At 43.0% G+C, this 17888-nt stretch overlaps 1 protein-coding gene across 2 annotated transcripts in view; it reads right to left on the bottom strand.

Moving 5' to 3' along the window:
* Positions 1–5105: 5105 nt before the first annotated feature.
* KHDRBS1 (KH RNA binding domain containing, signal transduction associated 1) overlaps positions 5106–17888 on the bottom strand; it is a 43613-nt gene continuing 30830 nt past the window's right edge. Inside the window, exons 9-11 of one of the 2 annotated variants that reach the window (XR_009452047.1) lie at positions 14808–15000; positions 12170–12227; positions 5106–6199 (exon numbers count right to left, since the gene is read on the bottom strand). Coding sequence is in view for 1 of the 2 variants with exons in the window: in XM_059690387.1 (XP_059546370.1) it covers positions 14903–15000 (98 nt within the window). In the remaining variant the exon portion in view is untranslated. Of the gene's footprint in view, positions 6200–12169; positions 12228–13670; positions 15001–17888 lie in introns of those variants that run through there. The other variant, XM_059690387.1, reaches the window with a different exon arrangement.

A 17888-nucleotide genomic window follows, 5' to 3' on the forward strand; every position in this document is an offset into this window, starting at 1 on the left:
GAAATAATCCAGACTATACACTTCTATCCTAGTCCCTAGCAGTAACATCTAGGGTCTTAGTCCTTTCACATCTGCCTCCTACAGGCTCTCTGGGGGAAATAATTGTAAGAAGGTAGGATGCTGGTTAGGTTCTGTCCTCCAGATCTGCAGCCACACATTTCAGCTCTTTAGTGACCCTAAAGCCCTCACTTTGCTTCTCTGTGTCATTTCCTGATTAACTTGCTCTCTATTGGCTCGTCCAGGAGTCTTGAGTTTTTGAGGAAATGCCACTGGCTCTAGGCCAGTCCTGTGTTATTATTGGGTGTCAGGAGTCAGAATCTCTTTCTTGGTCATGCACATCTGATCTCAGTATCAGTAGTTTTTGACTTGGAATATGCAGACCTCTGATGGTATACAGTGGGGATGCTGAAACCACAGGGCAAAACACAGTGCTGCTTTCTGGAGTGTCAGTTTTATTCATGAAAATGTTTTTCAATATTAAAGTGTAGTTATTCATAGCACCTTCTCTGAGCCACACTTAGATGAATTAAATCCTGGGTCCACCATTTATTAGCTACATGACCTTAGGATTACTTAACCTCTCTGTACTTCAGTTTCCTCTATAAGGGTAATATCATTCATATCTCATGAGATTATGGTAAAAATTTAATCCGTGTAAATGACTTAATAGAACAATGCCCAGTGCATCATAAGTGCTATTTAAGTGTTAGCTATTATTGTTAAAACATGAATATATTATGAAGTACAAAAAACAAACAAAAAAACAAACCCACACAAACTAGTGTAACTTAAAAAATCCAAGACTCTGCCCTAGCTGGTTTGGCTCAGTGGAAAAAGTGTTGTTCTGCGGACTGAAGGATCCCAGGTTTGATTCTGGTCAAGGGCACATGCCTGGGTTTCAGGCTCGATCCCCAATGTGTGGCATGCAGGAGGCAGCCAATCAATCTCTCTCTCTCATCATTGATGTTTCTATGTCTCTCTCCCTCTCCTTTCATCTCTGAAATCAGTAAGAATGTGTGTCTGTGTGTGTGTGTGTGTGTGTATATATATATAGCTATAGAAATAGAAAGGCATTTAAAAAAATAAAATGTCACAGGGATGTGATGTACAGTATAGGGAATATAGTCAATAATAATATTGTTTTTAAATGTTTTTATTCATTTTAGAGAAAGAGGGAGAGATAGAAACATCAATGTGAGAGTGATACATTGATTGGCTGTCTCCTACACACCCCCTCCTGGGGATTGAGCCTGCAACCCAGGCATGTGCTCTGACCAAGAATTGAACCTTTGACCTTTTGGTGCATGGGATGACTTTCAGCCAACTGAGCCACACTGGCCAAGGCTATTCAATAATATTGTAATAACTTTGTAGGGTGACAGATAGTACTATACTTAATGTGATTATTTTATAAGGTATTTAAATGTTGAATCACTATGTTGTACACCTGAAACTAATATTGTATTTGACTATATTCTTTTTTTTTAATCCTCACTCAAGGATATGTTTTTATTAATTTTATTTATATATTTTTATTTAATCCTCACCTAAGGATATTTTTCCCATTGATATTTAGAGGGAGTGGAAGAGAGAGGCAAAGACAGAGAGAAATATCGATGTAAGAGAAACACATCAATTGGTTGCCTTCTGCACACACCCTGACCAGGGCCTGGCCCAGGGAGGAGCCTGCAACTGAGATATGTGCCCTTGACCGGAATCAAACCTGGGACCCTTTGGTCTGTAGGCCAATGCTCTATCCACTGAGCCAAATTGACTAGGGCTGTTTTTATTAATTTTAAAGAGGGATAGAGAGAGAAGGATAAACATTGATTGATTGCCTCCCATACACACCCTGATTGGGGATTGAACCTGCAACCTAGGTATGTGCCCTGACCAGGAATTGAACCCGCAACCTTTTGGTGTATGGGACGGTGCTCCAATCAACTGAGCCACCCAGCCAGGGCTCAACTATATTCCTTAAAAAATAATACTTACATGTGATTGTTACTATAAGAGCCCACAAGTGAGAATCCAGGTTCTTCTAATTTCCAGGGCCATTTTCACTTCATGTATGCATTAGTCTCCCCCATCCACCTTCCACATCTTAGGGCCACCCACCCTTTGTCATCCAGACATTTGCCTTCCATTTGATTATTACAAAGATAATGTATGCAAGCTTTAAAAAATAACAATTTCTTCAGTTTTTTAAAAATAGGATTTTGTTAGTTAATGTACTTGGTGGGGAGTGGGCAATGAAGATAGAAGGAACAGCATGAGCAAAGGTCCAGAGGTTATGTTTCAGAAGAGCAAGTCCATTTTGGCTTGAGAGTAATTGAAGATGAGGCTGGAAAAATAGATTAAGTTTGTATCACTCGAGGATCTTAAATGTTACATACATTGAAGAGTTTGAAGTTGATTTAAACTCTCTAAGCCTGTTTCATCTGTAAAATTAGGATAATTTCTATCCCACTGAATTGTGAGGATTAACGACGGAGAGAAGCAAACAGATGGGCAAGATATCCTATAGAAGAAACGGAATGGCTGTCTTACAAGTTGAAGACGAAGAGGTGGGATAGAGCAAACCATCCCCCCTCTCAGGGTGGCCTATACTTCAAATGGTCTCACTTTTGAGATCTATTTCGGCAAGGCACATATCAACCACCACCAGAGGGAGCTCATACAAAGGAATCAGCGCTCCCAGCTCCACAGGAAAATTGTGGTGAGCAAGTCTGGAATCCTGAACCCAATCCAGAGTCTCAATGATAGGAGGGGGCATGGATCTAGGTGCCCCCTCTCTGGCTCCTTCTTCTTAGACCCATCTTAAGGACAGGGGTTGGACATGCTGCTACAACCTCCTAGAGCTTAGCAGCTAGCCAGATGTAAGATCTCTGGGATAGGGGTAGAGGATGAGGGCCAGATCTGGTTTGGGGGCCTGAATTTCTGTGTCGCAGGTAAAAAGGGCTTTTCACCAACTCTGCTTATAAGGAGTCCAACTGCTTAGGATACGGGTGCCAGGCAGGTAGTCTATCTAGATCTGGGAACTGTAGAAAAGGAGCTGGGCTGCAGTGTGAGGATAAGGAGTGCCATATCTGACAATCAGTCATTATAGTGGCATCTACATGGCCTCAGGACTCTAACCTTTAGGTCTATCAGCAGTGGTTCTCAACCTTCCTAATGCCGTGACCCTTTAATACAGTTCCTCATGTTGTGGTGACCCCAATTTCATTGTTACAAATTGAACATAATTAAAGCATAGTGATTAATCACAAAAACAATATATAATTATATATGTTTTCCGATAGTCTTAGGTAACCCCTGTGAAAGGGTCTTTCGACCCCCAAAGGGGTCGCGACCCACAAGTTGAGAACCGCTGGATTATGGAGTCTAGCTTAGTGCTTCATACATTTTTTACAAAACCTCCTTTGTCTTCTCCACTAACCCAGTGAGAAAAGTGGGGATTTTTGTGTTGCAGATATTACAGTGAAAGCCTAGACATTTAGCAATTTACCCAACATCTAAAAGCACTCAAGGGCAGAGTTGGGCCCGAAGCAGTAGGAGTGGCTCTGAGGGGCCCAGGAAAGGGAAGGCGGGCCAACAGAGCAAGAGCCTTCAGAACTGCCTCAGCAAGCACTGGCTCTAGGCCAGGTTTCATACCCACTGCTCCGGGCCAGCTCTGCTGCTAGGCCCCAGGTTGCCAGCCCAGACGCCACACTCCTACCCTAGTCCCCTGAGAGCCCATCACCCTGGCAACAGCCAGAGAAAAACCCAGCTAAAATATTTATGGCTCAAAACAGTCCGGAGGCTTCTGATGGGGGGAGGGAAAAAGTTGATGTCATCCCTTCTCTGCTTGCCCAGGAAAGTGACTGACATGCAGGGCAGCTGGGTGTGTGGGCCAAACCCAATAGGTCAGGGTTCTTACAGGAAGCTAGCTCCCTACGGCTGCAAGTGTTAATGAAAGGAGGGAGGAGTCTGTATGTGACAGGTGACAGGACTGGGTACGAAACACAAGCCAGATAAAAAGAGGAAGGAACTCTGTGCTAGGTATTTCACACACATTCCATTTGCTTCTCAGATCCCATTCAGTGGATAAGGATTATCCTACTTTTACGGAGTAAACAAGCCCTGAAAAGCACACGATGAGTGATGAGCTAGGATTTGAATCCAGACCTGTTTGGCTTTAACCCTGTGAGCTTTCTGCAAGATTTCCTGGCTCTCAAGTAGATATCCTGTATTTGGGGTTGAGCATATGGCTGCCTAGGAACCTAGCTGCTTCTCAGACAGTGACACCAGCTCTGTGGCTTCATTTACCAGTGACCAGGATGTCATGATTCCCTAGCTCCTTCACATCCCAGGAATTCTCAGTTCTGGGTAAACCTGATGGTTTGTCATCGTTACAATGCTTTACTGCTTCAAAATGGTTGTGGCTGGAAGAGGTACAAACAGGTCAAAAGCAGGGACTATGAAAATCTAATAGTCCCCCTTTTTATTTATTTTTTGGTAAATCCTCACTCGAGGATATTTTTTCCATAGTTTTGTAGACAGAGTGGGAGGGAGGGCAGGGAGGGGAAGAGAAACATCCATATAAGAGAGACACATTGATTGGTTGCCTTCTGCATGCGCCCCACTGGGGGCTGCGGATCGAAACCTGCAATCCAGGTACAAGCCCTTGTCTAAATGCTGAGCAACACCGGCCAGGGCTGATAGCCCCTATTTTTAACTTTAGGTACTGTTATTTATCCTCCTTGAGCCTCTGTTTTCTCATATGCAAAATGAGTATAATGAAATGGGGGATTAAGTGAAACAGTGCATATAAATGCTTGATATAGTACCTGGTACAACTAAGCATTCAATAAATCATCTGTTATTTATAGTAATCAAAATATAAAAATGTGCTCAGAGGTTAAATAACTTGCCCAAAGTAAAGCAACTGATTTCAATATCCTTTTCCTGCTAAGAATAAATCTAAGCTTATTACAATGTCCTAAGCTCAGTTAAAAGGCAGACAGGCTCTCTCCCAAACTCAGCCCTTCTTGATCCCTTGTTAGGATAAAAAGCCAAAAGCCATTAAAAGAAGAGTGTAATAGGAGAGGTCTCTAACCTCTCAGGAACCTCATTGTAAAACCAGCCTAGACTTTAGGTCACAGGAAACCGGAAGTCTGTATCAAAGGTTGACTTTCCAATCCTTCAAGAGAAATGTTAGGGCAAATAGCTAGCCTAATGTAACTAGAAGGTAATTGGGAGCTCTAAAGGGAAGCTTTGGTTCTCTCTCCAAGTTGATAGAAGCTACCAGAGTGGGACTATTCATCACTTGACCAAACCTTTATTGAGCCCCTCATTGCCAGATATATGCTGGGGAAGGGATACAGTACAGGAGTTAAAGCCCTACCCTTAAAGAACTTTTTGAGTAATTTTAGTAATCAACAAGGAAGAGAAAAACAGGTGCAGAGGTTAAATAACTTGCCCAAAATAAACGAACCTTCTCACTTGGCTTTCCTCAGGCTGTTATGGAGTTGGTGAGCAGCTTCTCTCTAGGAGCCCTCTGGAAGCGTCCAAGGGCCCCCAGGTTGGCACCCAAAACACAGATGTGGCAGGGAGGGAAATAAGTGGTGAGGAATAGGTAGGTGTTCTAGCCAGTTCTGTTGGAGGCTAAGGTGAAGCAGGCAAACTGGGAATGACACAGGAGGTGCCAGTTTATTCAGATTTAGGCCATGATGAGGATACTGTTAGTCCCCTTCAACATTTAAAAAAATGTTTTTTATTGATTTTTAGAGAGAGAGGAAGGGAGAGATAGAAACATTAATGAGAGAGAAACATTGATTGGCTGTCTCCTGCACATCCCTCACTGGGGACCGAGCCTGCAACCTGGGCATGTGCCCTGACCAGGAATCGAACCTGAACCTCCTGGCTCATGGGTCAATGCTCAACCACTGAGCCACACCGGCCGGGCTCCCCTTCGATTTTTTTCAAGTTCTGAGCATGTTTAACTGTTAGTATCACAGTCCCCTGCAACCCTGAGTACTTCATTTTGGGCCTAGAGACTCTTAGGGGATCCTAACTGGCTTTTTGTGTGTAAATCAGACATATCAATGAAGCGGGTGAGAACATGTTGATCTCTCTGGTGTTTCTCTGTGCTCAGCAAATGCCCTCAGGCCAGCCTTGACAGCAGGCAGCTCTCCCAGTTTCTGGAGTCCTCTGATTGCTGCAAAGACACAAGCAGAAAATTAAGAAACATGAAACTGCCCTATCAGGGGCTTCCCTGCCACCCAGATGGCCAGGCTGCCTCCCTTACAGTCTCCCCAACAGACAGGAAAACTGCAGTTGTTTCATTCAGTACAAGATTTCTAGGTGCACAGATGAGTAGAAAATACAAGTCCACAGCCTATGAGCTTTTTCATGTCAGTCAAACATACGGACCCTCACACCTTATACTCCAGCCTTGGCCTCAGCTGAGTGATCCAGGGCAAAATCAACTAAGTCTTTGGGGTTTTTAGTTATACAAGCTTTAGGACCCACAATTATACAAAAGGGGAAATGCTTCCTGCTCTCCCAGAGATATGAAGATGCAAATGAACAAAGAGCTTCAAACCACAAGAAAAAGAGGAAGAAGAGGGAGGAGGAGAAAAAGACTTTGGAAGAAAGGGATTGGGGAAATAGGCATCTTCTAGTACCGCAATCCTAGATTCAGGGGTCTATATTTCCTGGCCTTGAGGTGTTTAATCCCAGCCTCAAATGATCAGGGTTAACCACAGGAGAGATACATCCTATGCCAAAGCCTGTAACAGTGTTACCCACCTTTTAAAAAATGGTACTACCATTGCCCCAGTTGTTCAAGCCAGTAACCTAGGAGCCCTCCTCTTCTCCCACATCTAATCAATCAACACATTATAGTAATTCAATCTCCTACAAGTCAATTAAAAAAATATGTATATTTTTATTGATTTCAGAGAGGAAGGGAGAGGGAGAAACATCAATGATGAGTCATTGATCAGCTGCCTCTTGCACACCCTCTACTGGGGATCACAACCTGGGAATGTGCTCTAGACTGGAATCAAACCTGGGACCCTTCAGTCCACAGGTTGATGCTCTATCCACTGAGCAAAACCGGGTAGGGCTCTCCTAAAAGTTTTGAATCCACTTACTTCTCTACATTCTCACTACTGTCACCTTAAAGAGGTCTTTTCTTGCCTGGATTATAATCCATTCTCTGCTTGGGAGCAAATGAAGTTTAAGAAACAGAAATCTAATCATGTCATCCCCCCTCCCGTCACTCCCGGATTCAATGGTCTTCAGTGAAGAACACAGAATAAGGTCCAGATTCTGACCTCATCTTGAATCTGGCTCAGTCTTACCCTCTGCCTATAATGTGCTCCATGCCCTTTCCCAAGCCTTCTACCTAGGTAATTCTTCCTTTTATTTTGTTACTTTATTTATTTATTTTTTTGCTAACTCTTCCTTTTATTTTTTTTAAATATGGGGTTCTTTAAAAAAAAATTTGATTTCAGAGAGGAAGGGGGGGAAAAAACAGAGAGGGAGAGAGAAAGAAACATCAATGATGACAATCATTGATTGCCTGCCTCCTGCATGCCCCCTACTGGGGTTTGAGCCCACAACCCGGGCATGTTCCCTAACTGGGAATCGAACTGTGACCTCCTGGTTCCTAAGTCAACCACTGAGCCACATTGGCTAGGCTGCTCTTCCTTTTAGATGTCAGCTTAAACATCATTCCCTCAAGGAAAACCCCAGTCAAGTTAGCTCCCTGTTGTGTACCCTCATAACACCCTGTGCTTTTTCTGTCATAGCACAGATGATTACAACTGCTATAACGTGTTATTTATGAGTTTTATCTGTTTAGTGTCTGTTTCCCCAAATATACTTTTTTTTTTTTTACAATTGTTTATTGAGGGAGGAAGAAATAGATTTATTTTTCGACTTATTTATGCACTAGAGGCCCCGTGCACGAAATGCATGCACTGGCAGGTCCCTCAGCCTGGCCTGGCCCTCTCACAGTTGGACATCCCTCTCAGTCCAGGAGTCCTCAGTCCTTACCACCCACCTGCTCGCTCCTTACTGCTCTGCTCGCTGCTCCTTAGTGGCAGGCTCCTTACCGCTGGGCTTGCTGCTCCTTAGCACTGCCGCAGAAGCAGGTGAGGCTCCCGCTACCACGGCTGCTCTCATCAGCCATGAGCCTGGCCTATGGCTGAGTGGTGCTCCCCCTGTAGGAGCGCACTGACCACCAGGGGGCAGCTCCTGTGTTGAACGTCTGCCCCTGGTGGGCAGTGCACATCATAGCAACCAGTCATTCTGATCATTTCGCTATTAACGGTCACTTTGACTTTTTTTTTTTAAATGTATTTTATTGACTTTAGGGAGGGAGGGAGATTGAGATAGAAACATCAGTGATGAGAATCATTGACCGGCTGCCTCCTGCACGCCCCCTACTGGGGATTGAGCCTGCAACTCAGGCATGTGCCCTTGGCCAGAATTGAACCTGGGATCCTCAGTCCGCAGGCTGACGCTCTATCCGTTGAGCCAAACCAGCTAGGGCGGTCACTTAGACTTTTATTATATAGATTCCTTGGTTGTTTCTTGTATGTGCCCTAATTGGGGATTGAACCTGAAACCTTGGTGTAATGGTATGACGCTCTAACCAACTGAGCCACCCAGCCAGGGCTCCTCAAATATACTGTAACCTCCATGAGGCCAGAGACCAATTTTATCTTGTTCACTTGCCACTGACTCTCCAGTGTCTAGCACATACTAGTAGTAGGTATTCCTACTTATAAGGGTGAATGCATTAAGAAAAATGAATAAAAGGAGCCATGTGTACTGATATCTGGACAGAAGTTTATGAAGAATCATATCAGAGCATAGGTATTCCTTTCTCAAAGGCTGATGCAATTTGTTTCCTATTTTCCAACCCCAGAGAACCTGAGAAATGGGTAGTAACCATTTTATAGCTAAAGCTGGACCATGAATAGAAAGTATGAAGCCTGCAGGATTCAGAAGACCCCAGAGAAGACTTGGTCCTGTATCTGAACTGCAACCTTTCAGTGTACGGAACAATGCTCCAACTGAGCCATACTAGTCAGGGCTGAATCCAAATACTTTGATCTCAAGTTCTTACTCATGGTGCCTAGGGGGAAGAGACTGGCTATCCTGAGGTGGGCTCTAGAGGTTGACAAGGGAACAGCTAATTCAGGCATCTTAAAACAGTATAAACAGAAACAGTGCCCAAGTTTCTGGTAGTGTGCTCTACTTACCTGATTAATCTGGGGCAATACCCTGGCTATGGCTCACACTCTGCCAAGAAACAACTCAAACAGGCTGTCTTTTTTCAGGAGTCCCCATAACCTCTCCAAATTTGCCCTGGAAACAGCAAGGTCTTCTTAAAGCAAAAAGCTCCCCTTTCCCTAACTGGTTTAGCTCAGTGGATAGAGTGTCAGCCTGCGAACTGAAAGGTTCCAGGTTCAATTCTGGTCAAGGGCACATGCCCAGGTTATGGGCTCGATCCCCAGTGGGGGACTTGCAAGAGGCAGCCGATCCATGATTCTCTCTCATCATGGATGTTTCTATCTCTTTCTCCCTCTCCCTTCCTCTATGAAATCAATAAAAATATATTTTAAAAAAAAAGCTCCCCTAGGTCTAGGTGAAGGAAGCACAAAGATAGCTTGAGTGCCTGCCTGAGAACTCCCCTGCCTAATGCCTGCCTGAGATGCAGCCAATCGCCACAGCTTAGGCTAGGAATGAGTAGGACACCTACTGCTGAGAAGCTACTACTGCATTTGTAGTCAAGGAATGCTAAGAGGCTAAAACGCAGCAGCATGATTATGAAATTCAAGTCCCTTCCAGATACAAGTCTCCCTCCTTTTAGAACTCCCTCCTGTTAGAAAAGAGAACTGAAGTTGGCAGAACACTGGATGAAAACACAATATCTGTCTCAGAGGCAGAGAAAGGCCACAGAGTAGAGAACCTCCAGCCCAGGGTTGAAAAATTGGTTCTAGATGTCAGCGAACATAATCTGCTCCCATTACCCAAAAAAGGGGTTTGGTCTGCTGCTTGAATATAACCTTCTTGGGAGCCCAGGGCATCAATCAGGCCACAATAGGACTAGGGTACAGTACCCACCATAGATAGGCCTTTGCTCCTAAAGGACTAGGCCAGGGAACAAAAGAAATAGGTAGTGCAGTACACTTCCTCCCCTCCCCCCAACAGCTGCCATCTCAAGACAGCTGTATGCAGCCTGTGTGCTCAAGGCTATTAAATATTCATCAGATGCTTGCTAGTACTAGTTTCAAACATGCAAGAGGCACAAAAGGATGTGTTTAAAGCCACCCAGGAACTAACTGGATGATTTTAACCCCCCTCTGCCCTGAATAAGTTGTTAGGGTTCTGATAGCACGGAGGAGACAAGATCTACCTATTTAAGCCAAAGGCACTTTATAGTCTTTGACAGAGTAACTTGCCTTCTTGGATATCATTTCTTAGCCTCCCTCTTAGCCAGGAGCCTCTGAGATTTGAAGACTTTAAGGAAGGCCATTTGTCTTGAGCATGGTTTGGGGCATCCAGAAAGTCCTGAATATGATATTAGTCACATGAATGGGTAAATTTAAGATAAAGTCCCTGAATTCAGAAAAGTGTCTCAGTTCTGCCTAGGATAGTCTTAAGAACGGACTTTGAGGGAAATGTCTTTCATTTGTGCACTGGTGGGGCCCCTTGGCCTGGGCTGCGCACTCTTGCAATCTGGGACCCCTCGGGGGATGTCGGACTGCTGGTTTCAACCCAATCTCCACAGGCCAGTCTGTGGGACCCCACTGGTGCATGAATGTGTGCACTAGGCCTCTAGTATTCACATAAGATCTTTAGTTAATCTTGTCTTGCTCTCCCCCTTTCCCTCTAAGATTCATCAGTCTGTTCCATGCCTGTGTGTTTAGTGTCTGCCCCCTGGTGGTCAGTGTGCGTCATAGCTACCGGTCAAATGGTTGCTTAGGCTTTTATATATATAGTCTAGTGGCCTGGTGCACAAATTCACGCACATTGAAATTAGAAGAAATATTTTAATATTGCTATTCGCCCTTTCTCTATAATAGAAGTGTCAACCAAATTCACGACAATGACAGATTGAAACACATGTGTGCGATCAGCACCGAGAGCTTTATATGTACCACCCATGTGTGAGTCAACATATCCTTTTATAGATATAGAAGCTAAACTTTTTCCAACCCAGTGAACCACCCCAACTTCTCTTTCAGCATTGGTTTAGAACTTGCTGGAAATATCAACATGAAGTAGACTATTACTGTAGATCACTCAGGGAGAACAAAGGGTAAAATAGTTAACTGCAGCAGTGTTTTTGACTACATTCTAAGCAGTGAGAAAACCTGAAGTCATTTTCAAGGTCCACCATTTCTTCTTTTCAGTGGGGGCAAGTTTCTAAACTTTCTAAATCTCCATTTTCTGGCTAATGAAAATAGGATTCCACCAAGTCTTCTATCTACCTACTCCAGGACTTCTGTGAGGATCAAATGAGATGAGGCACGGGAAAACAATTCAGACATTTGGTTAAAGTGTAAAATGTTTCCACCTGGCTATAAAGCAAGTCATGTTCCTGGGCTGAAGAAACTTCAAGGAGACTAGTTGCTACGGAGAGGAAGCCGGGCGTTGCTATGTCATTACTGGGCGCCCATAGTCACCATTTCCTGGCTGGGCTGGGCTGTGGGCTGCATTTTGAGCTATGGGTCTCAGCAGCGTTGGCTGTGATTTGGTGGCGTGTCGCTCTGGGGTGGTGGCAGGGCCTGTGTCCCACTTGGGGGAAGCCGAGTGTTGCTTTGTGGCTGCCAGGTTCGTGGTACTGTTTATTGTTAAATGGCCTGTCGCTAGGGAGAGGAAGCTGGCTGCATTTTGTGCCATGGGGTCTCGGCAGCGTCGGCTGAGATTTGGTGGGCTGTCGCTCTGGGGTGGTGGTGGGGCCTGTGTCCCATGTGGGGAAGCCGAGTGTTGTTTTGTGGGTGCCAGGTCCATGGTGCTGTTTCTCTGTAAATGGCCAGTGTGCATCATGGCAGCTCCTGTGTTGAGCGTCATAGCGACTTATTGGATGGTCGGACACTTAGTATATTAGCCTTTTATATAGATAAAAGTCCCACATCCTTAATAGAAAGACACCTTAACATACCTGACATGGGTCTTTAATACCCATTCTATTCCAGGAAATGTCTTGAGTTTTCAATGACCTGAAAATGGAGAAGTAAGAGATCAGTCTTTTGAAGAGGAAGGTTTAAAGACATACAAAATAAAAGATAGAGATCCTGCATGCAATTTATACATTACAGGAGAGAAACATGCAACTTTAAGGAAATTTTAAGTAACATTTCATTGTGAATATCAATATGGGAACCTATGGGGGCTCATCCTTGTACATTTTAGAACAGCTGAGCAGAAAGCTTTACTTTGGGGAGAGTATCTAATCTACAGTCATTGAAATTTTACATTGTGTCATTTAAGATGTCAGACTTTGTGCCCAGGTTACATTACAGTTCACTTGTGATGGGCAGGATTATTAAGTTATGGCTAATTTATGCGGCAGCATATGGTTTTTCTTTTTACAGCTATTTTTATTAAACAAGTTTTTCAAAGTTTTAACATTAAAATTAACAGCTAAAGAATTGTTTATGCAAGTTGCTGTCACAGTTTATGTAAAAGAGAAATATGTGCTATTAAAATCAGACATTTAGGTTACCTTTGGTTTTTTGCGATGCATGTTAGCTTTACACATCCTGATTCTCTTGCGATAATTTTCCTTTAAAAAGGGGGGTATAGAGTGATCTCTTTTCATCAAAACAAGACATAATGCCCTGAAAGCTGACTTCAAACCATGGTTGAAAATTCAGTTATTTACACTTTATCACAATCTACAAATACATTTTTTGTTGGTGTGTTTTAAAAAGAAAAAAAATGTCCATCATGCACTGCTGCAGGCAGCTTGGCACTTCATACAAGAGGATTTTTCACCCCCGAGCAGTTTTAGGTGGCTCACTTAGAGAAGGCATGCAAACCCTAAAAATTAACAGAGGAGTAGAAACAGGGCCAACCAATTCCATCATTTCCTCTTGATCTCTCAGGAGGGAGTACAGAGCCAGCCTATCATGCCAGATCCTGCCCCAGCCCAGCTGATTTATTAATAGCATTTCTGGGATTAGAAGGGAAACCCTTAAGTGTACCCAGAGTTTGCTGAACTGTCATCTTGAAAGCAGGTGCTATCCCTTTCCAATCTCACAGAGATTATTTGGTGTCACTCGTAGGACCACCAAGGGACTCTATAGAAGATGTGAACAAGGTGGCTGGCACTTTAAATATTGACACCTCTGTATGGAAACCAATCCAAGCTTTGGTTTAGTTGTTTTTTTTCTCTCCAAAAATTAGATTTTGTGATAGGATTAGATAAAACTGTTTTCAACAACTTCCAGGGGGTGAAAAAGCTTTGGTTATTTTTAAACTAAAACTTAACAACTCATAAACTTTTTTTGGTAAACTTAAAATAAAATCCCCACCACAACTTTTAAGAATGTCTCCAAGCTCCAACTTTTAACAAGACCATTAACTTTATAATTAATTTAAGTTTATTTGAAAGAGAAAACTATTTTATTGTCCACCCACAAAAATGACAATTCATCACATTTACTTTGATTAAAAAAGGACTAAACTTTATTGACAAACTGCTTCAGACATTTTGACATAAGTTTAAGCTACCTATTTAGGCAGACTTACACATGTAGCATTTATTCTTCCAAGAACAAAATGGGAGGATGGTACAAATCCAGTTAGGACTTTAACTTATGTACAAAGTGGATTTTGATTCCTTTTTCATTCAGCTGCAGTGTCCCTTTTTATATCATGCTAGTGTTGAGACATACTTCACTGACTACCTTGGGAACAGTTCAATATTGTCAAACTTAAAAAATTATCAGCTTTTGGCCCCAGTGTCCAAGTGAGCTTTTCATGGAGTGTAGAATCTCAGATGGACAAAACACTTTCTTTTTAAATACTGAAGTTTTAACTATGAGTACTGTTATTTAAAGACTGTGGCTAAAAAGCTCTGCATCAGATTCAATTCAGGTGGCAAACCCCTCTCCCCCAATTAAACTCTTCAAAGCCCACTTTCTACTAAGTATCTCTCAACACTGTATGTCTGGGGCTAGATTTCAAAACCCACATAATGAAAAAGTCATTTTTACAAACCTAATCTTGTTGTTTTTTAAGTCAATTAATGTTAAAATTGCATCAACTATTTAATTCATGAGGATCTTTCATATTACAATTTAACCTTAAGATTCAACCGCCATGTGCTTTTAAAGGAAACATTTTTAGTGATGTCTGAGCTCACTTTTACATGGTGGCACCTATTGCCGTTAATGTTTGTGATTTTAAATCTTAAACAGCCCTGAATTTTGAAATGTAGCCTAGTTTGGGATTCTGCAACTACAGCTATACGGGATGCCTCAAATCAAAACTAAGATAAAGTTAACAAGCCTTAACTTCAGAACCTTTAAGCAAGCAATGTCACTTTTGAAACTAACAGGTTTGTGGTGGTTTTTTTTACTCAACTTCTTTTTTTTATTATAAAAGGTACATTTCTGTTTATATTTAAACAACAAAGAAAAAAAAGCATCTACACACTTAAAAAAATTAATTCGATATTCCTAAATCTATTTTAACTCATTTTAAAATACTACATACAGAAGCCAGAATGCAGAGTTAAGAATGGAGTAAGGTGGGAAGAAGGGGACCACGAAGAAAAACACTTAGACAATTACTTGTCTGTTGTGGGTAAAGCAACAGGAATCCTGGGAGATACAAGAAATCAGTAACAACTTTGCTCATAACTGATATTTTCCCCTCATGTTTGTTTTTAATAACGTCCATATGGGTGCTCTCTGTATGCTCCCTTCACCGGCCTAGCTGGAGGGGCCTTCAGCGACGGCCTGGTCCCATTCCAGTCGTCTTGGCCTATGGGGAAAGCAAGAACAGTTTATAAACCATGTGTCAATGGCATCTGAGGATGAGCACGGGTAAGTCACCTGGCAAAGAAACACTGCTTTGCTACCTACCCAGGGGTCCTTGCTTTTCCCTCTACTTGGCCCTCCTGAGCAGCTTAGGCAATTTCCCAACTGGAGGGCAGTTTTGAGTGGATAGGCACAAGCAAACAGCCCAAACAGGGCTTGGAATAATCTCCAGCAAAGAGGGTCTCCACAGGCAACATGATTTATACTCCAGTCCCCAAACCTGGATAAACCCAACACTTGCTGAGACAGTGAGGAAATCAATCTCAATGGGTTTGCAATATCTTGTTCCCAAAGCAACCAGATAGCCTCAGGTAAGGTGCAGCAGGTAGCTCCCTTTCCGTATAACAGAAAGTCAGGTTTCCTCATGGAGAAGTGTCCTCTGGCTCTCTGGGAGAAGCAAGCAAGTACCACTTTTCATGAGGCTCCCCACCAGCAGAGCTGCGGCCCACTGCTCTGGTAGAGCAAAGTACAATCGTGTTTAGAGCACTAATTAGGAGAATTCATTATTTCCACCCTGATGCCATTAGTCCAGAGAAGCCAGACAACATAGGTGACATCTTCAAATGGTTTTCCTTTGTGATATGGAAAAATGTGAGGGAGAGGATCACTTATTTCTAGAGCTGACCTCTCATAAAAATGAGTTGTGTTTATAAGCTTATTCTTCACATTCACTGCCATATTTTACCCATGCCAGTTCATTCCTGAAGTATTTCTCCAGCTGCCTGCATTCACAAACATCTGCCTCCATCACTATAGGTTTAAAATCCCCTATATGGCTCAGTGGTTGAGCACTGACCTATGAACCAGGAGGTCACGGTTCGATTCCTAGTCAGGGCACATGCTCAGGTTGTGGGCTCAGTTCCCATTGTGGGGCATGCAGGAGTCAGCCGATCAATGTTTCTCTCTTATCATTGATATTTCTCTTTCTCTCTTTCTCCCCCCCGCCCCACTCTCCCTCTCTGAAATAAAAAATATTAAAAAAAATAATAAAAAATAAAATCCCCTATATGGCCCTAGCCGGTTTGGCTCAGTGGATAGAGGGTTGGCCTGCAGACTGAAGGGTCCTGGATTTGATTCCGGTCAAGGGCACATGCCCAGGTTGCGGGCTCAAGCCTCAGTAGGAGACATGCAGGAGGCAGCCAATCAATGATTCTCTTTCATTCTTGCTGTTTCTATCTCTCTCTCTCCCTCTCCCTTCCTCTATGAAATCAATTAAAAATATATCCCTAAGCCCTGACTGGTTTGGCTCAGTGGATGGAGCGTCAGTCTGCAGACTCAGGGGTCCTGGGTTCGATTCCAGTCAGGGGCATGTACCTTGGTTGTGGGCACATTCCCAGTGGGGAGTGTGCAGGAGGCAACTGATTGATGTTTCTCTCTCATCGATGTTTCTAGCTCTCTATCCCTCTCCTTTCCCCTCTGTAAAAAATCAATAAAATAAAAAAAAAAAAAGAAAAGAAAAAGAAAAAAAAGAAAAAGAAAAAAAAATATCCCTAAGTGCCGAAACCGGTTTGGCTCAGTGGATAGAGCGTCGGCCTGTGGACTGAAGGGTCCCAGGTTCGATTCCGGTCAGGGGCATGTACCTGGGTTGAGGGCACATCCCCCATGGGGGGCGTGCAGGAGGCAGCTGATCGATGTTTCTAACTCTCTATCTCTCTCCCTTCCTCTCTATAAAAAATCAATAAAATATATATTAAAAAAATATATATATATATCCCTAAGTACCTTGCAAAAACACCAAATAAAAATACCATTTTGAAAGAGGTGTATTTTTTTCTTTTAGAATGTAAGCTTCCCAAGAGCAGGGACAATGTTTTCTTGTATGTTCTATTGTGCCTAGTACACTGTAAATGCTCAATAAATATTGATGATGGGAGGCAGCGAGTCTTGATGATAAGGGGGAGAAACAGAAATCCCCCCCCCCAAATATATATTAAAAAATCCCTTATATGGATCTAAAGTCACACAGCACCCTATCTAAGCCTGTTTCTTATGCCTAGTATAATAGATATGTCCATCACTTCCCAAATTGTTTCTGGGTACCAACAAGATAGTTTATTTAGTTTTATTTTTTCTAATTCTCTTTACAAAGGCAGAAATCAGAACAGATTACCATGGTAACATCATACCAGGGGCATAAGGAGCAGTCTGCCTCTTTCAGTCCAGTCTTTTATCCAGTAAAACAGAAATGCAATATAGTCAACACATACAGAGGCCCATTGTGCTGCCTCACTGAAAGGAGGGAACTACCCCAGGGCAATCATACCGCTCTTCTAAATAGTGGCATATGAATAGAAGTTACTGATGGCAAATGTCCAATGCCATTTAGCCAGAATTAGTAAAAACTGCTTCCCTGGGCAAGTAGCTGAGTCGTTGAGCTCAGCTTGTCCATTTGTGGGAGGCCCTAAGAAGCTCCCCTTTTTCAGCTAGGGGAAGAGGGAGATTGTCAACTAGCATCTTAAGAAGATCTGTCAACTGCTGAACCTCTTGCCAAGGATTCTAGAATTCCTTTAGGTATGTTTAAAATATTTCACATTTAAAAGGCTGCTCCCTCTCTGCATCTGTGACCACCTGGCACTCCCTCTGGCACCCATTAACACGAGGCCTTTATTGGCTCTTGAGACACTCTTGAGCAATGCATTTTCAACTAAACCTCAGGGAAGACAGTTTGGTTATGCAGCCATCCCAGTCTCTATAGCTCTCTTAGGAGTTGAGATGTCTCCAAAACAGTAGGGATTTTGACGCCAGTACTGCCCTGAATTGGCTCAACCCCACTGTCTCTAATCTGAGTCTAACAGGTGTTATTCTTGCCCCAATTTGCTCTGGCTAGCTACT

The sequence above is a fragment of the Myotis daubentonii genome, chromosome 3 (assembly GCF_963259705.1).
Source record: "Myotis daubentonii chromosome 3, mMyoDau2.1, whole genome shotgun sequence".
In the NCBI taxonomy this organism is placed as follows: Eukaryota; Metazoa; Chordata; class Mammalia; order Chiroptera; family Vespertilionidae; genus Myotis; species Myotis daubentonii.